Below are 23,981 nucleotides of genomic sequence, written 5' to 3'. Positions count from 1 at the left end.
GCTGTTGCGAGGGGCGCTCAGATCGGAGCCGCGCGCGCGCAGGAAGGCTGACGAGCACCGCCGAGGGTCGTGACGTCACGGATCCGCAGCGAGATGCAAAAAGGTGACAGCGGAGCAAGAGAAAATGGAACGATCCAAGACATTTCCCCTACGCTCCTGACTTCTTTTCCCCTCCCCCATGTTTTTCTTTTTTTCACATCGTCCGTCACCGTTAGAATCTCTTCCTGTGGACGGTAAAACATCAATGTCGGACCCGCCGCCTCAAAATCTAGAGGATTTTTTTCTAACCACACCCGGCTCCTTTCTGGATCAAAGATCAGCGGCGAGGTAAGGACCCGGATGGTCGCTGTGAAGCCCCTCCGATCAGCGCCGCGCGCCTTCGGTTGGTCATCCCGTGTGTTGCTTAGTTTAGACTTAGCTTTACCCCCGTCGGGATGAGCCTGCGTGGCCCTTGGACGCGCGTGGACGCGCTTGAGTAAAATCTACCACCACGCAACAGTGAAACCGGTCAGCGAGGATCCCACAGATGAGCAACAAACTGATCTGACGGGGGGGTTGTTTTTACGTTTGTTTTTCGTTTACGTCTAAAAGGGAAAAAACAACAACAACAACAACAAAAAAGCTCAGTCTGATCCATGAATCACATGATGATGGACACCGACTGCAGCCCCAGAGGCAGGCAGGACTGGCTCCCCTCCAGTTTTACGACACTTCATCCAGCTGAAGCCCAGACAAGCCCAGCTGCGGAACTAGGCCAGTATTGGATTAAAACAACAAAAATAATTTGAAGTTTTTGACCTCGCTGGAATTGTGACGCGCACGCGGCAGAGGTTCCCCATCATGCACTTGCAGCTGTGAGCAGGCTGAGAGGGGAGAGGGGAGGATGAGCTGCTGTCAGCAGATGAAAGCGGCACTGCAGCACGGTCGCCATGGAAATGCTGGGGTCAGGAAGTGTGTGATTCATGGCGGGCGGGCAGAGGAGCCTTCTGTTATGGACGGCTTTCATTTTTTTGAAGGGGTGGGGGGTGCCCGTTTTTGCCATTCCCAGCTGAGCGGTGTGCGCAGACATGTGTACGGTTGTGTGCAGAAACACATGGACACACATTTGAAGGATGTTAGGTCACAGAATCCCACAGTAACCTTGTTTGTGTTCACTGAAATGAAGGCCTTCCTCTTGATTTTCACCTCAAACATTTTGTTTGATCATCATTTCAACCCCGTCTTTCTGCAGAAACCTGCAAAAGTGGGATGCAGCAACAAGAATTAAATCAGAAAAAAGAAAAAAAGACAGATCTATTTGATACAAATATCTACACTTTAGAGTCTTAAACAGATGAGGTTTTCTTTCTTTTTTTTTGTCAAAGCAGTGTTTTGAAGTCTGGTTGTGTAACCACGTCTCCCTGCGCCTGTCAGGCTGTCTGGGAGGGTTTGAAGGCAGATGAAGGAAGTCGGCAGCGAGGCTCTCCGGAGGAATGCTTATCTGTACAGGCCTGGGATGTTGTGCAATGCAGGAACACAGAGTTTTTCCAGGGAGACTCCGGCTGAGCCTTGGTTTGAAGGACCTGCTTGGTCTAAGTTCTGACTTTAAAGGGAGAACGCAAATCATCGATCAAAGTTAAAAATGCAACACATTTCATGTTAAATACAGCCGTTAGAGCAGAATATTGTAAAATGGTGTTGTTGGTGTTTTTAGCATGTTCTTCTGGCCTTTTATTAAGAAAATGAAGCTCTAAATCGCATTTCTGAGTATCTCTTTATTCAAATGGTGGTGAAAAAAAATGCACCTGTGATGTTAGGTTGGGGTCGTGAGGGGCTGTAAGCTAGTGGGAGAGGGTTTTAAACGGAGAGCTCTCAGTTGTGGGTGACGGGGAGAGCGGGTGGGGTTGCTCCGTTCCTACGGTCCCGCCCACAACTCGGAGGTGAACGACACTGATTTTTTGTTTTGTTTTTTTGGCAAAAAACCCGCATAATCATAATTAGTAAAAGACCTGTGGGAAGACTTTTATAACAGAAGAAGACACAATGGGGGGGGGGGGGGGTCTTTAATGAACTACTTAGCTTATCTCTTATTTCTGGAGGTACTTGGCAAATTTGACCCGGGGCACAAGTAATTATGCATTAGTCCAAAAAAAAACAAGAAAAACTCCCTAAAAACATTGTTTCAATCTCATCATTAACGTCTTTACTCACCCTTTGAAACACTCTTTGGTGCAGTGATGCCCATTGCTGGTCACAGATCAACTAATCATGTGCGCGCATTCACGTGTGTCTCGGACAGAGTAGTATTATGCCTCAAAGAAAAACATCTTTTTTGATCTTTCTGACTCTTTTTTAGCTTTTAGTTTGATTGCCAGGTCAAACTGACCCAAAACGTAGTTTCTCAATGTTATTAGAGTGCTTTGTGTGTTACGTACGTCTTTTAAATAAAGTTTGATTTGATTTGTAATTGAAACAAACAGGGCAGGTTTAAAAAGATATTAACTGAAGCATCTTGTGATTTACGTTGATTACAGTAAGGAAATCAAGAAGATGCAAAGTGAAAAATTCCTTTTGAGGATTTCTTTTTAGATCAAGTTTTAGGGCTGCACGATGTGAGGAAAACTTGCGATATAATTAGTAATCAGTTTTGACGATATAACTTGCGATACATGAACAAATAGAAAAGAATCTAGCCACAGGGGTTGCAAGCCAGTAACTTCTGTGCCGGTCCCAAGCCCGGATAAATAGAGAGGGTTGCGTCAGGAAGGGCATCCGGCGTAAAAAATTGCCAAAATAACCATGCGAATCATCCACAACACTTTAGACATACCGGATCGGTCGAGGCCCGGGTTAACAACGACCGCCACCGATGCTGTTAACCTACAGGGTGTCGGTGGAAATTTGACTACTGTTGGTGGAAGAAAGAGGGGAGGCAGAAGGGTCCGTGGCCAGAGAGAGAAGGGAAAAGGCAGGAACATAGGTTTGAGAATAGGGACTCTTAACGTTGGCACAATGACAGGGAAAGGCAGAGAGCTGGCAGACATGATGGAGAGAAGGAAGGTAGATGTACTGTGTGTGCAGGAGACAAGGTGGAAGGGCAGCAAGGCACGTAGTATTGGAGGAGGATACAAACTGTTCTATCATGGTGTTGATAGGAAGAGAAACGGGGTAGGAGTGATTCTGAAGGGGGAGTTTGTAAACAGTGTTCTAGAGGTGAAAAGAGTCTCAGACAGGATGATGAGCCTAAAGTTAGAAATTGAAGGGGTGATGGTGAATGTAGTCAGTGGGTATGCGCCACAGGTTGGCTGTGAGTTAGAAGTGAAGGAGAGATTCTGGAGTGAGTTGGATGAGGTCATAGAGAGTTTTCCCAGAGGAGAGAGAGTTGTTATTGGAGCAGACTTTAATGGGCATGTTGGTGAGGGCAACAGAGGTGATGAGGAGGTGATGGGCAGGTTTGGTGTGAAGGAAAGGAATCTGGAGGGACAGATGGTGGTGGACTTTGCGAAGAGGATGGAAATGGCTGTAGTCAACACTTACTTCCAGAAGAGAGAGGAACATAGAGTGACATACAGAAGTGGAGGTAGGAGTACTCAGGTGGACTACATCCTATGTAGACGAGGTCATTTGAGAGAGGTTAATGACTGCAAAGTGGTGGTAGGAGAGAGTGTAGCCAGACAGCACCGCATGGTGGTGTGTAAGATGACTCTGGAGGTCAGGAAGAAGAAGAGAGGGAAAACAGAAAAGAAGACCAAGTGGTGGAAGCTACAGAATGAAGAAACTTGTGAGGAATTTAGGCAGAAGTTGAGGCAGGTCCTGGGTGGTCAGGATGAGCTTCCAGAGGACTGGGAAACTACAGCAGAGATTATCAGGGAAACAGGTAGGAAGGTGCTAGGTGTGTCATCTGGAAAGAGGAAAGACGGTAAAGAGACTTGGTGGTGGAATGAGGAAGTACAGGAATGCGTCCAGAGGAAGAGGTTGGCTAAAAGGAAGTGGGATGTAGAAAGGACTGAGGAAGGTAGACAGGAGTACAAGGAAGCGCAGCGTAGAGTGAAGAGAGAGGTGGCAAAGGCCAAACAGAAAGCTTACGATGAGCTATATGACAGGTTAGACACAAAGGAAGGAGAGAAGGACTTGTACAGGCTAGCCAGACAGAGAGACAGAGATGGGAAGGACGTGCAACAGATAAGGGTGATTAAGGACAGAGATGGAAAGGTGCTAACAACCCAAGAGAGTGTACAGAAAAGATGGAAGGAGTATTTTGAGGAGCTGATGAACGAGGAAAATGACAGGGAAAGAAGGGAGGAAGATGTGGTTGTTGTGGAGCAGGAAGTAGCAGAGATTGGAAAGGATGAGGTTAGGAAGGCTCTGAAAAGGATGAAGAGCGGAAAGGCCGTTGGTCCTGATGACGTACCTGTGGAGGTATGGAAGTGCCTAGGAGAGACAGCAGTGGAATTTCTAACAAGGTTGTTCAATAGGATTTTAGAGAGTGAGAAGATGCCTGAGGAATGGAGGAGAAGCGTTCTGGTCCCAATCTTTAAGAACAAGGGTGACACGCAGAACTGCAGCAACTATAGAGGAATAAAGTTGATGAGCCACACAATGAAGCTGTGGGAAAGAGTAGTGGAAGCCAGGCTTAGGAAGAAGGTGGAGATTTGTGAGCAGCAGTATGGTTTCATGCCCCGTAAGAGCACCACTGATGCCATTTTTGCTTTGAGAATGTTGATGGAAAAGTACAGAGAAGGTCAGAAGGAGCTGCATTGTGTGTTCGTAGATTTAGAGAAGGCGTATGACAGGGTGCCGAGGGAGGAGCTGTGGTACTGTATGAGGTCGTCTGGAGTGGCAGAGAAGTATGTCAGAGTAGTTCAGGACATGTATGAGAGAAGTATGACGGTGGTGAGATGTGCTGTAGGTCAGAGAGAGGAGTTCAAGGTGGAGGTGGGACTACACCAAGGATCAGCTTTGAGTCCTTTTTTTGTTTGCTATGCTGATGGACAGGCTGACAGACGAGGTAAGACAGGAATCTCCCTGGACAATGATGTTTGCGGATGACATTGTAATTTGCAGTGAGAGTAGAGAGCAGGTGGAGGAACAGCTAGAGAGGTGGAGGTTTGCTCTGGAAAGAAGAGGTATGAAGGTCAGTCGTAGTAAGACAGAATACATGTGTCTGAACGAGAGGGATCAAGGTAGAAGCGTTAGGTTACAGGGGACTGAGGTGAAGAAGGTGCAGGAGTTTAAGTACTTGGGGTCAACAGTTCAGTGTGATGGGGATTGTGGAAAAGAGGTGAAGAGGCGAGTGCAGGCAGGTTGGAGCGGTTGGAGGAAAGTGTCAGGAGTGTTGTGTGACAGAAGAGTGCCAGCAAGACTCAAAGGAAAGGTGTACAAGACAGTGGTGAGACCAGCTCTGCTCTATGGGTTAGAGACGGTAGCAGTGAGACAGAGACAAGAGGCTGAGATGGAGGTAGCGGAGATGAAGATGTTGAGGTTCTCCTTAGGAGTGACCAGGTTAGACAGGATAAGGAACGAGTACATCAGAGGGACGGCTCATGTTGCCTGTGTCAGCGACAAAGTCAGAGAAGCCAGACTGAGATGGTTTGGACATGTTCAGAGGAGGGATAGTGGATATATTGGTAGAAGGATGTTGGAGATGGAGCTGCCTGGCAGGAGGGCAAGAGGACGGCCAAAGAGGAGATACATGGATGTCTTAACAGAGGACATGAAGTTGGCTAATGTTAGGGTAGAAGATGTCCATGATAGAGTGAGGTGGAAAAGGATGATTCGCTGTGGCGACCCCTGATGGGAAAAGCCGAAAGAGAAAGAAGACATGAACAAATAGAAAAACAACCAAGAATGTAATTTCCATTTCACTGGAACAGTTTATGTAAATAAGAGTCAATATAACTTTAATTATACTCCAAATGACCCTCATCCACAAAGGAGGTGAGCATCTAACAAAAGGGCTCCCTCCATCTGATTGGTCAACAACGTGACGGTTTCCATCTGATTGGTCAAATGCATAAATGTATTTAATTGATTCCTAGAAAATTTCAAGCCACCATAAGATTGTTTTATCACATGTAAGGTAACCATTTATTGCAATTTTTGCTGTTTTTTTTGCGATATATTCGTACTGCACATCGTGATAATGATAAATTTGCAATTTATTGCGCAGGCCGATTAAAACTGGTCAATTTGACCCAGAGCACAACGCGAAGGTTAAATATTCGTCTTTATTACTTTATGCTTAAAAAAAACATGAACAAAGATTGCCATTTGACACAGTCCAGTTTAAAGTGCAGTTTTACATTTAAATCTGGCTAAATTGTCATGTTTTATTTATTAACGAGACATTTATTAAAAGCATTTATTGTGCTGAGCTCCACATCCAACATGGAAGTAAAGTGCAGGACAAGTTTTATGACGCGTGGAAAAAAGGCCCTGTAGAAATAATGTTATTTATTAAAGTAAAAAACAATCATTCAATATACAATATATATATATATTTTTATATATATATATATATATATATTACCAAGAATTCCTGTGTTTTCTTACATTAATATTACTTTCCTATTTAAAAACTTTAAGTAAATAAAAAAGTTTTTCTTTATATGCAGTTTTTGCAGTCTGTGTTTGAAATGTTTTAAATGTATATTTTGCATTTATCTTGGTTGAAAGATGAGACTCCTTTTTGACCATCTTCTCTCCCCACCTCTGCGGGTCTCGGCCTCTTCCAGGGTTTTCCATCTGGTTCCAAATGTCGGGCCCGGTTTATAGGCTCAAGGGGAATTAGTGAACGCAGCGTCCCGGAGCCACCGGCGGGATGAGCGGAGGGGTGGAGCCAGCAGACATCCTGAGCGTGCTCTCCCTGGTTAAAGAGCGATGGAAAGTGGTAAGTGGTGCGGCTCTGGGGCTACAATGGTTGGCGTGTTTGTCCAGCCCCGTCGCCGCCGGCTCCCGGGTCATTCCTCAACAAACAGGCCTTTGTTCAGCCGCCAGCGCTCTGTCCCCTCTCTGTCCCCTGCTCTCAGTTTACCTGGTTTCTCCCCGGTTTAGGGTCACGTAGAAACGTCCAGGTCGGGCTTTCATGCAGGACAGGGAATCCACAAATATCCTGAGTTGCTATTTATAGACACGCTGACTTCTGCAGGAAGCAGTATTTCTTTTCCCAAGGAGCCTTCCCTCCCCCGGCGGTGGCCGCCCGGGTGGCATGTAGACTCCTAACTGGCGGCCCAACTGCCCTTCCTCTCCTCTGAGGAGCAGAGTTACATAAGGATGCTGCAGATAATCCTGGAGCCTTATCTTCTAACGCATCCCAGAGGATGATGAAGGACATGTGACCAGATCTGTGAGGAAGAAGAAACATTAGGATGATAAACATCACTCTAACTTGTCAGCAGACAACACTTTTTGATTTTTAGAAGGGTCTAAAAAAATACCTTTAAGCTTTAAGTTTTCTCTTAATGTTGACTGATCAAGTTTTTCTAAAACAAAAATTCTAAAATCAACTTTATTTAAAATGTTGGATCTCAAAGTGCTAAATAAAAAACACATAAAAAACGGGAAACATTTGCACAAAAAGCTCATTATATGATTTAAAAAAGACATAAAACCAGTAAAATGTATTAAAGCAATCATTAAAATTAATAAATGTAGTGTAGTCATAATATTAATATAAAAAAATAAAAATAATTGAAATAATCCATGGATTACAACAACCAATTATAACAGCTACCAAATAAAAACTTTAAACCAACAAATAATGTGATTTTATTATATAATACTAAATATAACAACAACACAAAAACTAATAATTTGGGGTAAATACACAAATAGCCTATACCGTGCAAAATAAATTTTTTGAGCCTTAAAGTTTTTTATAATGTTCGTTCCCCAGGAAAAGTTTTTGGATCTCATTTTGATCTGCTCGTGTATTTTTGAGTATTCCTCTAAAAACCTGCGCTCTGACCACCAGCCCCTCCCATTCCACAAGAACGAGTGGGTCCTCACATTGTGACATCACAAAGTGAAGAACAGCCCCTTCCAGGAAGAGTCTGTGTCAGCACCGCCCCCAGGCTCTCACACAAACACACACACTTTCTCCGGCTGTGGTCTGCAAACACGCTTTCCTATTCTATGCACAAAATGGACGTCCATCTTTGCAAAGGTTTGGATTCTGTTTGTTTCCGTGGGTGAACTCAGACATGCCGCCGAGGTCAACTCTAGGTTGACTTCATGAAATGGGCGGCACCCACAAGGAGAAAAAGGCGGAGCCTCAAAGATCGAGGGTAGAACAGGACAGTGTTTTATTATATCATATATATGGATATACAGTAGTTTACTCTGAATGACTTAAGGAAACAATGACTTACGGTAGGTTCTATCATCTTCTACCGTTTTGTCCATTTCGGGGTCACGGGGCTGCTGGAGCCTATCCCAGCCACTTGCGGGCGAAGGCAGGGGAAATCCTGGACAGGTTGCCAGTGTGTTACACATTCACACCTATGGACAAATTTGGAGTAACCAATTATTCTATGAAGCATGTCCAGAGTCCCTGGAGAAAACCCACGCGTGCAGCGGGAGAACATGCAAACTCCACACAGAAAGGGTCCCCCATGGGTGTTCTGTTTCAGGTCCCCCAGCGAGGGAACTTCTTGCTGTGAGGCCAGAGTTCTAACCACTGCTCCACCATGCAGCCCACAACAGTGACATAGACCCTTTGAATAAATGGAAGATATAATCTGTAGGTCTTTTTTCATAAATTGTAGATGAATTCCTTAGATCTTTATGCTACCTATTTATTGTTACTAGTATGTATCATTCAAGAAGTTTGTCTCTCCATTTCAGCCATTTTCAGGGTTATTCTCTGGCAGAGCATCTTAAAAGTAATTTCTTTTCATTTTTTTTACCCACTGATTTTAAATTATTAATCTTTTTTTTTTTTAAATCTATTAATCTTTTTAGTCTATTGCTATTTTTACTATCTTTATTGTTTTTAATGTGTGTATGTGTTTTATGAGTGTGAGCAGATGGCCATTTTTAAATTTCCTCAGGGATTATTCTATTCTATTCTATTCTATTCTATTCTATTCTATTCTATTCTATTCTATTCTATTCTATTCTATTCTATTCTATTCTATTCTATTCTATTCACGATACATTAACTGCAGTTTTAAAATGCGGCTTCATTTTCTGTCACCTGAAGTTCCTTTTTTTTTCCCCCCTCAAGGTGAGGAAAATAGGGGGTGGCGGATTTGGGGAAATCTACGAGGCCATGGACCTGCTGACGCGGGCCAGCGTGGCGCTGAAGGTGGAGTCGGCCCAGCAGCCCAAACAGGTCCTGAAGATGGAGGTCGCCGTGCTGAAGAAGCTCCAGGGTGAGTGGAAATGGCTTCGGTGGATCCAGTTCCAGGAACGGATCGATCCTCGGTGACACGGTGACCTATGGAGCCGTGAACATCACTCTTATGGAGGAAAAGCATTTCCTGTTGCGGGTTTTCGTTCAATAGAGGGAGCCTTTTATTTATTTATTTCTTTTCTGCAGAAAGACCTCCGTCTGACTCATCCAAACCACAGTTTGTAGAGCGTCCGCTCATTCAGCGTAAACAAACATGCTCTTCAGCTTGAGCTGCACACTTTGTTTTGATGTGATCTAAGCTTTTCAATGAACATTTTTTAATATGCTTAAAAAAATAGCAAAATTCGTCTTTTCTGCCTCTTTTTTTCCTTCTCCCTTTGCTCTTTTTCATCCTCCGTCTTGCCTTTTTTCTTTAGACTCTTTGTGAAGAAAATCAATGGTCCCCAGATCATGTTTTCTGTGTAATGGTCTCGGCCCGAGGCATCGGTGTTTCCTCTCGAGAAGCCGGCGTGTAACGTGAGACCACCTGAACTTTAGCTGCGCTGTCAGGAGGAAACAGAGGTCCTTTGCTGTCTGGCAAGACGCCGCGCTCTTATTGTGAAAAGTCTCACTGCATCGGTTTTCGAAAAGTTGTCCTTTTCTGCAGTTCGAGGCTCGGAGAATCTTTTTTCCGTTGCTCAACAATCAGGGGGTTTGATATGCAGAGAAGCTGAGGGGAGGGGTCACATCACAATGAAGAAGTTTCAAATCCTAATGCAATCCTTTAACTGTGCCCCGCTCCTCTTCCACCCAGGTAAAGACCACATATGCCGCTTTGTGGGATGCGGCCGCAACGACCGCTTCAACTACGTAGTGATGGAGCTTCAGGTAAACCCAGGTGGACGGGAAATATCATCCACAACAGGCTCTGGTTTCTTCCCAAAACTCCATACATCCCGCTGTTTTATGCAGCATTGATTTAGCTTTGAACATTTACCCAAAAAAAAAAAGCTCATGAAGTTGTTTTGTGTTCTGCAAATTAAATAAAATTGCTTTAAGAAAAAAGTCCTTCAATATTTGTAAAATGTTATTTAGAGGGATAAGAAGAGACTTCTGCTCATTATTTGACTATTTTGCTTTAAAAATACACCCAGACATAGAATAAATGCTAATGTAAGATACGTTAATAAGCTGTTCTACCACAATTAACTAGTTATGTGTCTTTAAAAAGAAATGACTTTATTTTTAAACATGTTTGTTGAGGACACAGTTAATGATTTTAACTAAACTAAACCTTTTATGGGAAAAAGTACATTAAGAAACTAACAGAAATGTAGAGTTTAGATGGAAAACAGCACAAAAATTACTTTGAAGAAAAACTGATGAAAATATTTGTCTTTTTCTGTTTTCTGTGACTTTCTGTTCGGTGTGGCCCTCCTAATTGACAGACATTTCTGCACATTTTAGTTGTACAAAGGGGGTTTCAGTCCAAACAGCAACACAGATCATAAAACCAGAATTTGATCCAGAGGAAAGATATAAAGATGAAAAAAGTGTCTAATGTTTAATTCTACCCTTTTTATGTACTAAACCAAAACCTCGTGTTCTTCCAGGGTCGAAACCTTGCAGACCTGAGGAGAAGCATGCCGCGTGGGACCTTCAGCATCAGCACCACCCTCCGTTTGGGGCACCAGATCCTGGAGGCAATAGAGAGCATCCACTCCGTGGGCTTCCTGCATCGGGACATCAAGCCGGTGCGTCCCATGGTCCCGTGACTCTCCTCACCTTCCCGTCATACTTGACTTTCCTCCTCACCCTCCTCTCCCTGTCTCTCCTGCAGTCCAACTTCGCCATGGGCCGCTTTCCCAGCACCTGCCGGACCTGCTACATGCTGGATTTTGGTTTAGCTCGCCAGTTCACGAATTCATGCCAGGAGGTCCGACCTGTAAGTGAAGCGCTTTGTTCCTTTGCTCGGGTTAAGTCTGTTTTCAAAGCTAAACTTTATATCCATCATCACGGATTTTGTTCTCGTTGAACGTTTTAGAGGCACACATTTCAAGTATAAAACGCTTTCCGAATCTGACCATCATTAAATTCTACTTTAAAAGCCTTTAAATCTCTGTTAGAAGCATAATTATTCAGCATTGAATTATTTTCTGATTTTGTTGTTGACAGGGGATGAGCTGCACCTCAGACTTTTATGTCAGTTTTTCCAGAACATTCAAAGTTAAAAACATTCTGAATCCTGTTTGTTTTTTTGTTTAGTTATGTAGCTTCTTTATGCCCTTTCAGAACCAAAATAAAATGTAATTCTTTCAACCCTTTGGGGGCTTTAAGTTAACTTCAGATCCAATTTTCCAAACGTCTTGGTTTTTTACCGATTTGCCTTTTACACGAACGAGTGTTTTTATCTCCGCAACCAAATGGCTTTTTTGTTCTTTACATTTTTTGTCTTTAATTTGGCTTTTTTCTGTTATCATTTTTAAAATATTTAAAAGCAAAACTTTTTTTTTGTTTAGCTCATTTAATTTTAAGAATTGCGACGTTTACAATTATTTGTTTTTCTGTGACTTACTTTTGGCCAATTGATGCTCTACCATTCAACATTGAAGCAAAACATCTGGTTTTTGCATTAATCAGCTTTCTTCGACTTTATAGCTACTTGAATGCTTGCCTAGTAAATTAAAAAAATATATTTTTTAGCTGTTTTTAAATGCTCCTGCAGGTTCAGCTTCATCCATGCGTTTTAACAGGTGCTTCTGTCTCTACCCGTTAGCCCCGCCCAGTGGCCGGCTTCAGGGGAACGGTCCGCTACGCCTCCGTAAACGCACACAAGAATAAGGTCAGAGTCTGTCCACGGCGTTTCGGGTGGCCAGTCTATGATTTCCTGTTGTTGACCGAACGTGTGACCCTGCAGGAGATGGGTCGCCATGACGACCTGTGGTCTCTCTTCTACATGCTGGTGGAGTTCCTGGTGGGCCAGTTGCCGTGGAGAAAGATCAAAGAAAAAGTAAGGGGCGAAAGGAAACCAAACGCCCTGACAGCGATAGGGTGTTAACCCATGTTTGTCACCTCAGGAGCAGGTGGGGAAGCTGAAGGAGACCTACGACCACTGCCTCATGCTCAGACACCTGCCGGCAGAGTTTGGCGTCTTCCTGGACCACATTTCCAACCTTGACTACTTCACTAAACCCGACTACCAGGTGATTCAGTCTATTAGGCCCCGGTGTTGTCTTGTATCGACAAAGGCGTGAGGGCTCAATCCCTTTAATACAAACAAACTATGAGGCACTTTTGTCCTTATCTCCTTGTAGCACAGGTGTCAAATTCCAGGCCAGAGTCCTACATGTTTTCCAACTAACCTACAGTTATAGCTGCTCATTGGCAAAACGCACCTGATCCAGGTAATCAGTGGCAGGTAGGGCCGGGTTTCTGAAAATCCAGCAGGTGTCCCTGATTTGGAGGGACACGAACGGACAAGAATACTTCTGGAAAAGCAGTTTTAGAGTTTTAAGCACTCTGAAAAAATTGCATAAATGAAGTTTAAATAAAAATTATAAAAATATAAAGTTATATTTTGAGATATATACTTTCTCCTTCTGATGAAATACGAGACAGCATTTCTCCTCAGCTCTGTATTATTATTTAAATATTTGGAGGAAATATTTATAGTTTTGCAAATACATCTTAATGGACCAGCAGACGATCACAAACATTAACACACAGGATTTTTCCCAACATTTCTCTTCTTCTTTGCTTGTTCTTCCCGCTCTAGAGCTTCACAGCATAAAGCAACACTTTTCCTGTTTTCTTTAAGATCCTTTTTTGTGTTTTTTTTTTTTTTGTCACAAAACTGTTTCCGAAAAGTCCTCAGGTTTGGAAAACCCCCAAAAAGAAGAAGAAATAAAACAACATTCCTTTCAAGCCATATTAAATTATTCTTTAAATTTAAGACGTAGATTGGATAAGAGGAAGGTTGGGCCCTGAAGTGGCCCCCAGGCCAGGATTTTGACGCCCCCACTTTCAGTAGCGGAGTTTCCTTTCACCTCTGTGAAGTACAACAACAGCGTGTTTTTCTGTGGCGTTTCAGCTGCTGATGTCGGTGTTTGACAACAGCATGAAAACCTACAACGTTGTGGAAAACGACCCCTATGACTGGGAGCGGACCAGCACAGACGGGACGGTCACCATCAGCGCCAGTACTACAACCCCGCAGCATCACACCCGCCTCACGCCGGCTCACATGGGGTCCGTCTCCCAAAGCCTCCCGAGTCCAGCCGCCGCGGCTTTAGCTGCTCGAATTGACGAGGCGTTTCCCGTTTTCCGCAGCATGGCGAACGCTTCTCTCATCCCCGGCGACCTGATGAGGGAGAACACGGACGAGGTTCTGCAGGATGAGCAGCTCAGCGATGCAGAGAACAACGCCGCTCCCGACCGCCTGCTGGCCTCTCCTCTGCATCCGCTCCGCAACCAGGAGGCCGATGTTTGGGAGGAGCTCGACCGCAACCGTAACCGCATCAGGGCAGCGGTCTGGAAGGTAGAAGACCACGCAGTCAGATGTTTGAAGACACAATGCGCCTTAAAAAAGCATATAGAATGAAAAAACAAAAAAAAATCTGCCAAACAGCGAGACCGCACAAGATGAATGGTGATATAACGAAGGACCACTGTAGTTATCTTTCTTTCTAAGTCTTATAGTTATGTGACTGTATAACTAATCCCACCATGCAGCCGCATTTTTGAGAAATGATTCAATAATTTTTCTCTGACGTTATCAAGCTAGCTGTAGCTCAAATCATCATACCTCCTCTCCCGTGCATAACCATTTGTATGTGAATTTAAAAAAAAGGCTTTATAAATATGTTTTCATACTCATGAAAAGATCAGCAACTGTCCTGAATAGTTTTTGCAGATAATTGTTCATTTGCATTGCAACGCTTTATTTTGAAAGGACTTTTCCTGGAATTCCTCTTTGACTGGTGTTAACAAACATATATTTTATTACAATGAATTAACCAATCAAGATAACAGTAAACCCACCGCATGTAAATCTTAATCTGCAAAATTAATCGTAAAAACAGTTGTTGACAATCTGCCTTTATCCAAACAAAGTTTTGTCTGATGCTAAACAATGGATGGAGATGAATCCTCAGTGTTTGGGACGACAACAAGGCTAAAAACTGTCATGAAACCATAAAAGAAAAGCTTTTGTTTCCACAGGGGGCAACTGAAGAGGAGCAAAGCAACAACCATGGCAATGCAGGACACCAGAGCCCCCACGGAGGCCCGACTCTGGGCTCTCCGGTCAAACTCCACTCCGAGGTGGCGGCCTCAGACCGAGACGGCGCCCTCCTGAGGAAGCTCCGCAACATACACAGCTTTGACCTAGAGAGGAGGCTGGGCGTGGACTCCAAGCCCAGCCCAGAGCGTTTTCTGGATTCTTGGTGAGTTTGATCTTCGGGTGTTCTGGGGGTGAATCTGGGAGTTATATCTGGACTTTTTTTTTTTTACAGTGTTCAGAAGCAGCAGATGAGCATCCAGAACCAGGAGAAGGAGGCCGCTGTTTTCCCAGTCCCTCAGGATCATGTTGTGACTGCCGGAGAGTACCGTGATGGGGTCTGGCACTATGAGGAGGAATTCCTGGCGAGAGGGGGTTCTCCTAAGCCGCCCTCCCCAGGATCTTTGGAGCAGGGAGAAGGGGCAGCCAGCAGCGGGGGCTTTGTGGCCCTGAACTTGAGCTCTGGGAGGCAAGACGTTGACTCAAAGGAGTGGGTAATGGTGGAGCGGCCCAGCGGCTCCCCGGAAGGAAAGGCCACAAGGAGCCCCTCGGAGGAGGACGAGGAGCCGGAGGTGCTTCGGCCGCAGGAACAGTTTCCTGGCTGGGACAAGGGCAGCCCGAGTCCCGGCTCTGACAAAGCTAAACAGGAAAGCTCCTCTTCCTCGAAGGGAAAAATGGACAAGCTGGAGCTTAGCGTGGCCCCTGTGGGTGCCCCCCCTCCCATTACTCCCACCAGTCCAGCCGAAGCTCTGGCAGAGGGAGTCCTCACCCAGGTAGGTCGTTCTCCCCGAACGCTGCCTCTGGTACACGGCAAACATGATACTGACCGTAGTCGGCATTTTACCCAGTTAAAAAGCTGCACAGTCAGAGTTCTAGATCTAGAACGCCGCTGCTTTTATCATACAGCAGTCAGGACTCACCAGCTGCATCTTGCTGTAGTTTGAAGGTAACTGTTGTGTTCGCTTGCTCCTTCATTGTGTTGGAAAAGAAAAATGTGACACTTCAGATCCGGACTGTAGCATGGGAGAAGAGAGCGCTTGACTTCAAAATCTGACTTTCATTTGCATCTTTCATTTATGTTTTATGCCTTTGTCAAACTGATTTCAAGTGCACTTTTTTTTTAAATTCTTTTTATTTACTTTGAACTTCTTGCTCTTTTGCCGTTCACACCCTTCTAATTATTCACTTAGGTTCACTTTGGAGTTCAGCTTGAGGCTTAAAGACCCACTCTGATATTCTTCTGATCTATTTTATTTTTTTCTTATGAATTGTGCTGTTTCAAAAACCTGTGTCATTTTCTAGGACATAGTTTCTGCAGAGCGGCAGAAATTCACCTCTGAGTTGTGGGCGGGATTGTTGGCGTGGAGTAACCCCGCCTCCCCATCATCCCTAACTGAGAACTGTCACATGCTCTCCCGCTAGCTCACAGCCCCCCACACCCCCAACCCAACGTTTCAGATGCAACAAAAATGGCGAGCACTGTTGGAGCTGTCCAGCCGCACGGTTTGATGTCAACATGCATCAAAATGGAGCTTGAAGCTCTTTTTCAAACTGCATTTTTTTTCGTCTGCTCCTGATTCACATTGATTTGAATAAAGAAAGACTTTAGGCTGAATTTTCTTTATATACGTCCTCCATCATCAGGAAAACTAGAATATATTAAAAAAATACCCAAAACACCGTTTTCATCAGAGTGGGTCTTTAAACAGTAGAAAAACAGCATCCGAGAGGGAAACCTCTGCCCACACGTATCCCACCGGACCACCTTCTTTAGGAAGCTTTAGAGAACACTTAGGATCCTCTTCCTCACACTCCCCGCTGCTTTTTCTGCCTCACCTCCACCTCCATCATCCCCACAATCTCACAACCCCCTTCTCTCTTCACCCCCTACCTCTGTCCTCCTCGTCTCTTAGCTCCCCACCTCTCCTCCGTCCCTGCCGGAGGAGGTTTTGGTCCGGACCTCCAGCCCCATCCCTCTGCGCTCCCCCAGCCCTCACACCCTCCTGACCACCCTGTCGGACCCGCTGCAGCAGCGCCAGCCGGCGGGCATGAGGCGCAGCCAGTCCGTGGACCAGCAGCAGCAGCAAGCGTCCTCCCGTCCTCAGCCAACAAGCCCCGCCCCCGCCGCCCGCTCGCCCAGTCGCAGGAAACTGCCGGCCATCCCTCCCGGTGCCGCCAACACCAAGTTTCCCTCAGTCATACGCATCACCCGCGCCCAGCTCCAGCAGGTGATGAAGCCCCTCCCTGAGAAGCGCTCCTCCACCTGTCCTCCTCCTTTGTTCTCCTCTCTTCAGTTGTTCATTTCAGTTGCTGTTTTGCCTTTTTGCTGCCTCGTTTTGCTGTCACGCAGCTCTCTCAGAAGCCATGAAGGGTGTGGCGCAGGCCAGACAGAGCATGGCTCCCATGTTTCCCCGGTGTCACGTGTCATGTGAATAGCGGTGTGTGTTTGTCGGGCATGTGGTGTTTCTGAATGTGGAGTCATGACGACAGGTCGCATGGTCTCTTTTGTTTCAGATCGTCTTTGTCCTCTCCATCTTTCTCTTCCTCTCCCTCTCCCTGTATTTGTTCCTCACCCTCTCCTCGCTGAAGCCCCCTGCCAAGTTGCGTGAACGTTTCCTGTCCCACCTACCGGTTTAGTACTCACAAGCTTGACTGACACTGCCATAGCACTTGTGTGTTTCGCTCTGATCATGGTAGCTATGGTTCTGCATGCTGTTGCCAAACTAATCACCATTTTTTTAGCCCACATTTTACTCTCAGTTCTGCTCTTGCTGCGGATCTACAGCACAACTGCACACGCTGTGGTCTATCAGCAACAGACCTTTCAATTAAAAAAACATTTTATTCCTTCAAGTGTTTTCCTTCAGATAACGTCGTTTTCTCTCTCCTGCCTCTTTTTCCAGCTGACAGCTCAGCGTCCGTCCGGCCCGTCCTCTCCGTCAGGATCAGACACGACTCCTCAGTGTCTCCTCCTGGAGAAGCGCGGTGATGCTGGAGCTGAGGCTCAGCAGTACCAAGAGCCGACCTCCCCCCGCGACCCTGAACTCACCCAGCCGGGGACATCGCCTGACCCCCCCGTCATTGGAGCTGGCCACGGCAAAGCTCAAAGCCCCGCAGGGAGCCGTGTGTCCTCGCCGTCCTCTCCTCGCTCGCCTCTCAGCCCCGTCCCACCCCACGACCGCCTCTCCCCCTCCACCAGCCTGCAAAAGGCTTCCAGTAACGGAGCTTTGTCCAATCTGAAAGACCCCGCCGATGATTCCCCTCGCAGCGCGACAGAGCCTCAGCTCAAGGAGGAAGAAAACTCTGCCGCGAAACAGCCAATCGGCGCTTCCTCCATCCGGAAAGACCCCACCCGCAGGCAGAGTCGAATCCCTGTGCTCGAACCCTGCACCGCCACCCCCGGATCTGCCAAGGAAAAGCTCCTGCAGAAAAAAGCTAGCCACCAGGGCCCGGCGCCCTCCCCCACCGCCTCGCCCTCGCTCTCTGATAAGCGGGGCGCCATCATAGCCACCCTGGCCCGGGATCCGTTGTCCTCCGCCTCCGACCGCTCTCAGGATGAGGACTCCCTCATGGGCTCCCGCTCCGACCGACAGGTGGACGACGCTCAGTCTCTGTCCTCCTCCTCCAGCCCCCTCTCCCGCAAGAGCAGGATCCCCCGCCCCGTTCAGTCCGCCGCCTCTGCCGAGCAGCTGGCCACCCACTTCCTGCCTAGTCCGCCCCCGGGGAGGCCACCAAGCCGTCCAGGAGCGGAGGGCAGGTAACTTACAGACCTGTAGCTTCTAGCTACATCTTTATGGAATAAAATGAAAATAGAAGGAATGTTTTTAAGGTTAAATTCAAGCTGATGAAGGGGAACTTTTTTTAATCTTTATTGAGTCTGTCTTTCCACCAGGTTTTGCATCTGATGCAACATTTGAACTGTCCTTTTGGGATTATTAAAATAATAATAAATATAGAAAGAATAATGAATAAATAAATAAGACTTTTTACCATAGAGCACAGCAGACAGTACTTTTTTTGTCATTGTCACTGGTGTGACATTTTAAATAGTGCTGTTTTGTCAGCGTTTCGTTTAAATATTAAAACAATATTTTAACAAAATAATATGTACAACTGAAAAACAAGGATATACAATTGATAAGTGTTAAAATTGTAAAAACTACAGTAAATAATAATATTTTTTTTTTTTTAAAGTCACATGATCACAGTACATTGAATTTAAAAAAAAACATTGCACAATTTTACTAATATTGATTTGACAAAATAAATTAAGACCAAATATTTTACACTGTGGAACAAAAAATACATTTTGAGAGACTAAAATTCATAATTAGCATCTGGTTTGAATTCAGTTTATTTACCAAGTTTTCATGAAACAAAAGACAGGAAACAAAATGTATAGAAACAAAAACGTTTGAAGCAATCCACTAATAAATAACTTGAAAACAGAAAAATATTTTTTCAAACATAAATATTAAAATGACAAATAAAGTCTCATTATTTGTCAAATACTTGAAGGTTTTTTCTTATTTTGTCTTGTTCCGTAAAGGATCATGTGACTGAGGAACCCTAAAGTCTATAAAAATAAGCTAAGTGACCAAAGAAACTTAAAGATACGAGTCGTCAAACAACTGTAATAAAAAATATGATTAAACTTAGACCTAATCACAATTTATTTCAATTTATATTTTTAAAAGATGCTATGGATAAAAAAGCAGCATGACTAAATCTTACCCAGCATCCTTTAGGAGTGGTCAGGAGGGTGTGAGGGCTGGGGGTGGATGTCCGGTCCAAAAGAATTAATATGCAACAAAAAACACTTATTCGTCCCTTTTCTCTTCCCCCCACCTTTCTTTTTGCTCATAAAGGCTGCGGCGCTATCGCATCAGAGTCGGCAGCACAGGTGATGCTGACATCCTGTCGTGCCTGGCTCAGCTAATGCACAGCTCCCGCGGCTCCCCGGTTCACCAGCGCTCCTCATCGCAGCACGGAGGCTCCAGGATGGGAATCGGCAGCCTGACCGGCTCCCCGCACCACCACCACCGCAGCTCCAGCGGCTCCCCGCGCAGCTCCTCCTCCCTGCAGCGCTCCGTCAGCTCCTCGCCGTCCCACCACGAGCACCGAGGCGGCGCGGGAGGCGCCTGCTTGGGTCGCAGTCACTCGCCCCCCAGCTTCTCGGGGTCGCCGCCTCCCCGCCGCTTCTACCTTCACCACCAGGAGACGTGCTGCAGCCGGCAGGCGCGCGCAGCCGCCTTCCATCTGTCCAGGGGGAAGGCCGGCTGCAGCCGAGAGGGCAAATGCTCCTCCAAGCTGAGCAGATAGTGGAGCAGACACTCAAACTGGAAATCTAGCTTCCCCTGGTAGATCCACTGCGACATGTAGGTCATTGTGTTTTAGGCTGTACTCTAATATTTTAGTTTGGCAGTAGGACGCCTTTCAAACGGCAGAAAAAGCTTCTTTTCATCTGTTTTTTATGGAGGGAAATCTTTCTAGAACAATCTATTTGTTCCCAGGATAAACTGACTCTATGTTTGAGTCTTGGTTAGACCAGAGAGAAGCAGAGAAGCAACCTTTCACTTGATGGGTGTGAGAACCCTCACTGACCACTCCTGCAGCACAATAACACAGCAACTTCTATATCCCCAGTATTCATGATTGCACTTGGGTCCCCGATGGATGAATCTGGAGGTAGCATGCAGGGTATAGCGGCTTCTGTAGGCCACACTCTGAAGCAGGTTACTTATTTTTATTTTTGATTATTTTGATGCTTTGCGAAGCTTCCTGCTGCTTTGCCCCCAACCACAGATGGGTCCCCCGCGCGAGTTTGTAGCGTCTCATTCCGAGGGTTCGACCCTTTAAACAATCAGCCGTGCGAAGCGTGTGAGGACGCACGCCTTTCTGTGCCTAAAGCGATGCCAAGAGGGAGTGGTTATGTCACGCCGGCTTCTGCAGCCGCAGGAGAAGCCGTCATCCTAACCAACACGAGGCGTTCGTCTCCGCGTGTGCCTTGGCACTTCGGGGGAGTCTGCAATTGAAAGAGAAGGAGCCAAAACCAGATGTGTGCCAGTCATTGTAAGATAACCCCCCTTTATTTTTATTTTTTCAAAGTAGCGGGACAGATGATTTTTGTAAGTTGAAGATAAAAGTAGCTTTGGTGGTGAAAGAGAGAGCCACAGCTTTCCTACATCAAGTCAGTGTGTGACAAACTTTTTCATTCATGGAGGTTTCAGATCTTTAAAAAAAAAAAGCACTATTTTGTGTCGCAGAAAACGTGGGCCATGTGTACAGGCGGTCGTCTCATCAAAACAGCGTTCCAGGGCATCGCTTTAGCTCTCCCACAGAACTGCGTCCCACTTATAAGATGCTGTAAATTAACCTCAACTCCCTTCTGCTGCTGCATCCTTTCCAGAACAAGAGAGTAAAAATGCACTTACTCCTCAACAGTCTTGTTATTCCTAATTGTTCTGCTGAAGAATGAGTTTTTTTCATCAATTCATCTGTCTGACACTCTATACAATTAGCAGAAATGTAGACAAATAAGACATGTGACATTCTTTTACAGCGTTTCTGAGCAAAGTTCCAATTTCAACCTTGCTGTGTAGCAGCAGGGGGCGGAGTCGGGTGTTTTTCTCCATCACACACTTTTCTTGGAAGTGTGCCTAAGCGTCAACCTTTGACTTCCGCATTGAAGCCAACTTGGTGACTGAGCCTGGGTGCAGTTCAGCGAGTAACCACCAGGGCAAACAAATCACTGGTCAGTTTCTTGTAAATTGGCGAAATTAAGAAAACTTGAACCTGGTTTTAAAACCACTTCGTCTCTAGCTTGATTTAAAATCTGTGGTAGTTCTTCTGGGATTCATTTTTAAAACATTAAGCGCTATTTATTTTTAATTTTACTGTGAAATTGCACTAGCAGGAGCAGGTATTTTTTTTTCTTTCTGAAATATAACCGTGGATCAAATCAGTTCTCCAGTAGATGGACTGGACCAAGATCAGGCTTGTTTTTTCCCCGCTTACTTGCCCATATTTTTTTAAAGGGACAAGGTGCAGAGGCGTTCTGCACAAACCTGGAAATGAAATGCGTCACATGACGACGTCCACCCCTTACTCAGTAATTGGCTGTGCCTTTTTTTTTTTTTTTAAAGTCCGAGCATGGTTTGAAGTGGGTCTGATGTCCCAGTTCCATCAAATCTGAGTGGTTCGTTGACTTTTAGACCTAAACAAGGCAACAGGGTTTCCATGGCGACTTGATCTTTGCATCAGCCTCCTGACCTGAACAGGAATGTGTTTTGTTTTTTTTCTCTCTGTATACTTTCTTCAGTCCCTGTAGGGATTATTAAATGAGGAGAAGGTTTGATGGGAGCTTCTTAAAGACATAACCGCACTTAAAGGGAGAAAATACATGCTGACAGAATTTTGCAGAGACGAGTTAAACAGTGTTTTCTTGGACTGGAAAAGCCTCACAGAGCAGCTACCATGACTCATCCTGAAGGCAGACAGTGTTCAGTCAGTCGGCTGCCTTAATGTCTTTTCTCTACCCCTCTCCGCGTGCTGAGGGATGACTGAGCCTTGTCTGTGCTGGAGATCATTCCACTGTTCGGCCAAGCTAAGCCTTCTGACTCCTGTGCGTGCGTCACTGCACAGAGAAACAGCGATGAAGCGAAAAACGAGAGTGGGAGTTTCACCAACAGTGTGGTGGAGAATTTCTTTTTTTTTTTAAATTAAGTGTTGTGTTTTGTCATAAGAAAACCCTGTGCTTGCAAACAGGGCTGAGCTGAGGCGCACAGATTTCAACAATCCTTTCAGAGTTCAGAACACTGTTCCTCTTATTATTTATACTTGTAATATATTTCAAAATTACTATTTAAAAAGTATTGTAACTTATGCGCTAAAAGGCTACAAAGAAACGAAGGAGCTGACACTAAACATGGCTGCTGGTTTTTCACGATAATCAGATTTCTTCATGTTTATTATTATTATTATTATTATTGCACATAGGTGGTGTGTAGTCTTAGTATTTGTGCTACCTATTAAAGTAAATTTACTTTGTCCCTTTTCAAAGAACAGACAGAAAGCTGTCATATTTATAGTAGCTTGTCGACGGAGCCGACAGGACAAGCCAAGCTGTTTTATTTTGAAATGTTTAATGGAAACTAATAAAAGCTTTGATGTCCACATATGTATTTTTTCCCATTGTGTCATTAAATGTATCGCTCATAATTACAGATATTATTAGATCCTTTTCACATCTGTTTGTTTATTGTAAAACTGATTTTTTTAAACATTTTTGTTTGTTTTTAACTTTTTTGAAAAACAACTGTACAGTCTTGAGAAAAGGAATGTAACAAGTGGCAGTTTTGCTTTGTATATATCTGTAATTATTTGCCTTTTTATTTAAATTATTTGTATCATATCAATGCCTTGTACAGCGTTTTTCTTTTTTTGTTTGTTTTTAAATTATTTTGTATTTTATTTTTATAAACTGGTTATGAATAAATTTACTCATTCCGCATGCAGACAGGATCAGGTGACAGCTCCTTCCTTTATTTTCCTTCAGACACAACATTTCACATGTTTTGTTCTACATGTATGCAATTTAAATAGAATAGAATAGAATAGAATAGAATGCCTTTATTGTCACTGTACACATGTACAATTCACATCACACACACATGCAGTGAAATTAAAGCCGCTCACTATTCAGTGCAAACATACAAGAGAGAAAAAACTCGCAGAATAATATAATAATAAAATAAAATAATTTCTCAAAATGAAGGGCACAATTTACAAATTACAAACTACAAAAGAACAAAATCTACAATAGAAATTTCTGCAGAGAGGTAGTTATGACAGACAGAAGAAACCTGCTGTGTCCATGAATGCAGAGATATATTGCACTTAATGTATTGCACATGATGGGATGGTATTGCACATATTGGGATGGTTTTTACATGATGGGATGCGCATAGTGAGAGAGAGAGACATGGAGGTGGAGCTGTCAGTGTCCGTGCATGTGGGAGTTCAGGATGGTTATGGCTTTTGGGAAAAAACTGTTTTTAAGGCGGTTTGTCCTTGATCTGATGCACCTGTAGCGCCTTCCTGAGGGCAACAGGTCAAACAGTCCAGAGCCTCAATTTAAATAAGATATATATGGAATTTAAGAGTGGATCAGACACACAAATGGACACATTTAATTGTTAACATTTAAAACCCATTAAAACTCACGCATCAAAGACATTAAATTTGCACTGCTACTCAACAGAAAGCAAACTTATCAATCTGAGCAACAAACAACTCCAGAAAGGGCTCCATCAGAGTTTTGCACAGACTTAGGGAATTATAAGTAACATTTTTCAAACACTGCGACAGACTGGCGACCTGTCCAGGATG

At 44.6% G+C, this 23,981-nt stretch overlaps 1 protein-coding gene across 6 annotated transcripts; it reads left to right on the top strand.

The window, feature by feature from the left end:
• ttbk2a (tau tubulin kinase 2a) lies at window positions 1–22,764 on the top strand. 6 transcript variants are annotated; one of them, XM_078941086.1, is made up of 16 exons: window positions 1–327; window positions 6,714–6,868; window positions 9,206–9,353; window positions 10,128–10,201; window positions 10,927–11,067; window positions 11,154–11,258; window positions 12,090–12,155; window positions 12,231–12,323; window positions 12,391–12,516; window positions 13,404–13,561; window positions 13,643–13,850; window positions 14,534–14,757; window positions 14,827–15,364; window positions 16,505–16,819; window positions 17,495–18,348; window positions 19,460–22,764. In XM_078941086.1, exons 2-16 carry the CDS (start codon window positions 6,800–6,802, stop codon window positions 19,911–19,913), a joined length of 3,573 nt encoding a protein of 1,190 aa, XP_078797212.1. In that variant the 5' UTR covers window positions 1–327; window positions 6,714–6,799; the 3' UTR covers window positions 19,914–22,764. The 6 variants fall into 6 exon arrangements, with proteins under 6 accessions (XP_078797212.1, XP_023807677.1, XP_078797217.1 ...); XM_078941087.1 differs by lacking the exon at window positions 1–327 and adding an exon at window positions 346–753; XM_078941090.1 differs by lacking the exon at window positions 1–327 and adding an exon at window positions 364–382.
• Window positions 22,765–23,981: the final 1,217 nt, after the last annotated feature.

This window comes from Oryzias latipes, chromosome 22 (assembly GCF_053564925.1).
Source record: "Oryzias latipes strain Hd-rR chromosome 22, Olatipes_Hd-rR_3.1".
Lineage (NCBI taxonomy): Eukaryota > Metazoa > Chordata > Actinopteri > Beloniformes > Adrianichthyidae > Oryzias > Oryzias latipes.
This window is presented reverse-complemented; position numbering and strand designations above follow the sequence as displayed.

Bases quoted from the DNA above. Each gene is read 5' to 3' on its own strand.
- ttbk2a (XM_078941086.1), top strand. From the start codon at position 6,800: ATGAGCGGAGGGGTGGAGCCAGCAGACATCCTGAGCGTGCTCTCCCTG. The intron at 12,156-12,230 runs GTCAGAGTCTGT...GTGACCCTGCAG, and splicing joins TAAACGCACACAAGAATAAG to GAGATGGGTCGCCATGACGA. The intron at 13,851-14,533 runs GTAGAAGACCAC...TTGTTTCCACAG, and splicing joins TCAGGGCAGCGGTCTGGAAG to GGGGCAACTGAAGAGGAGCA.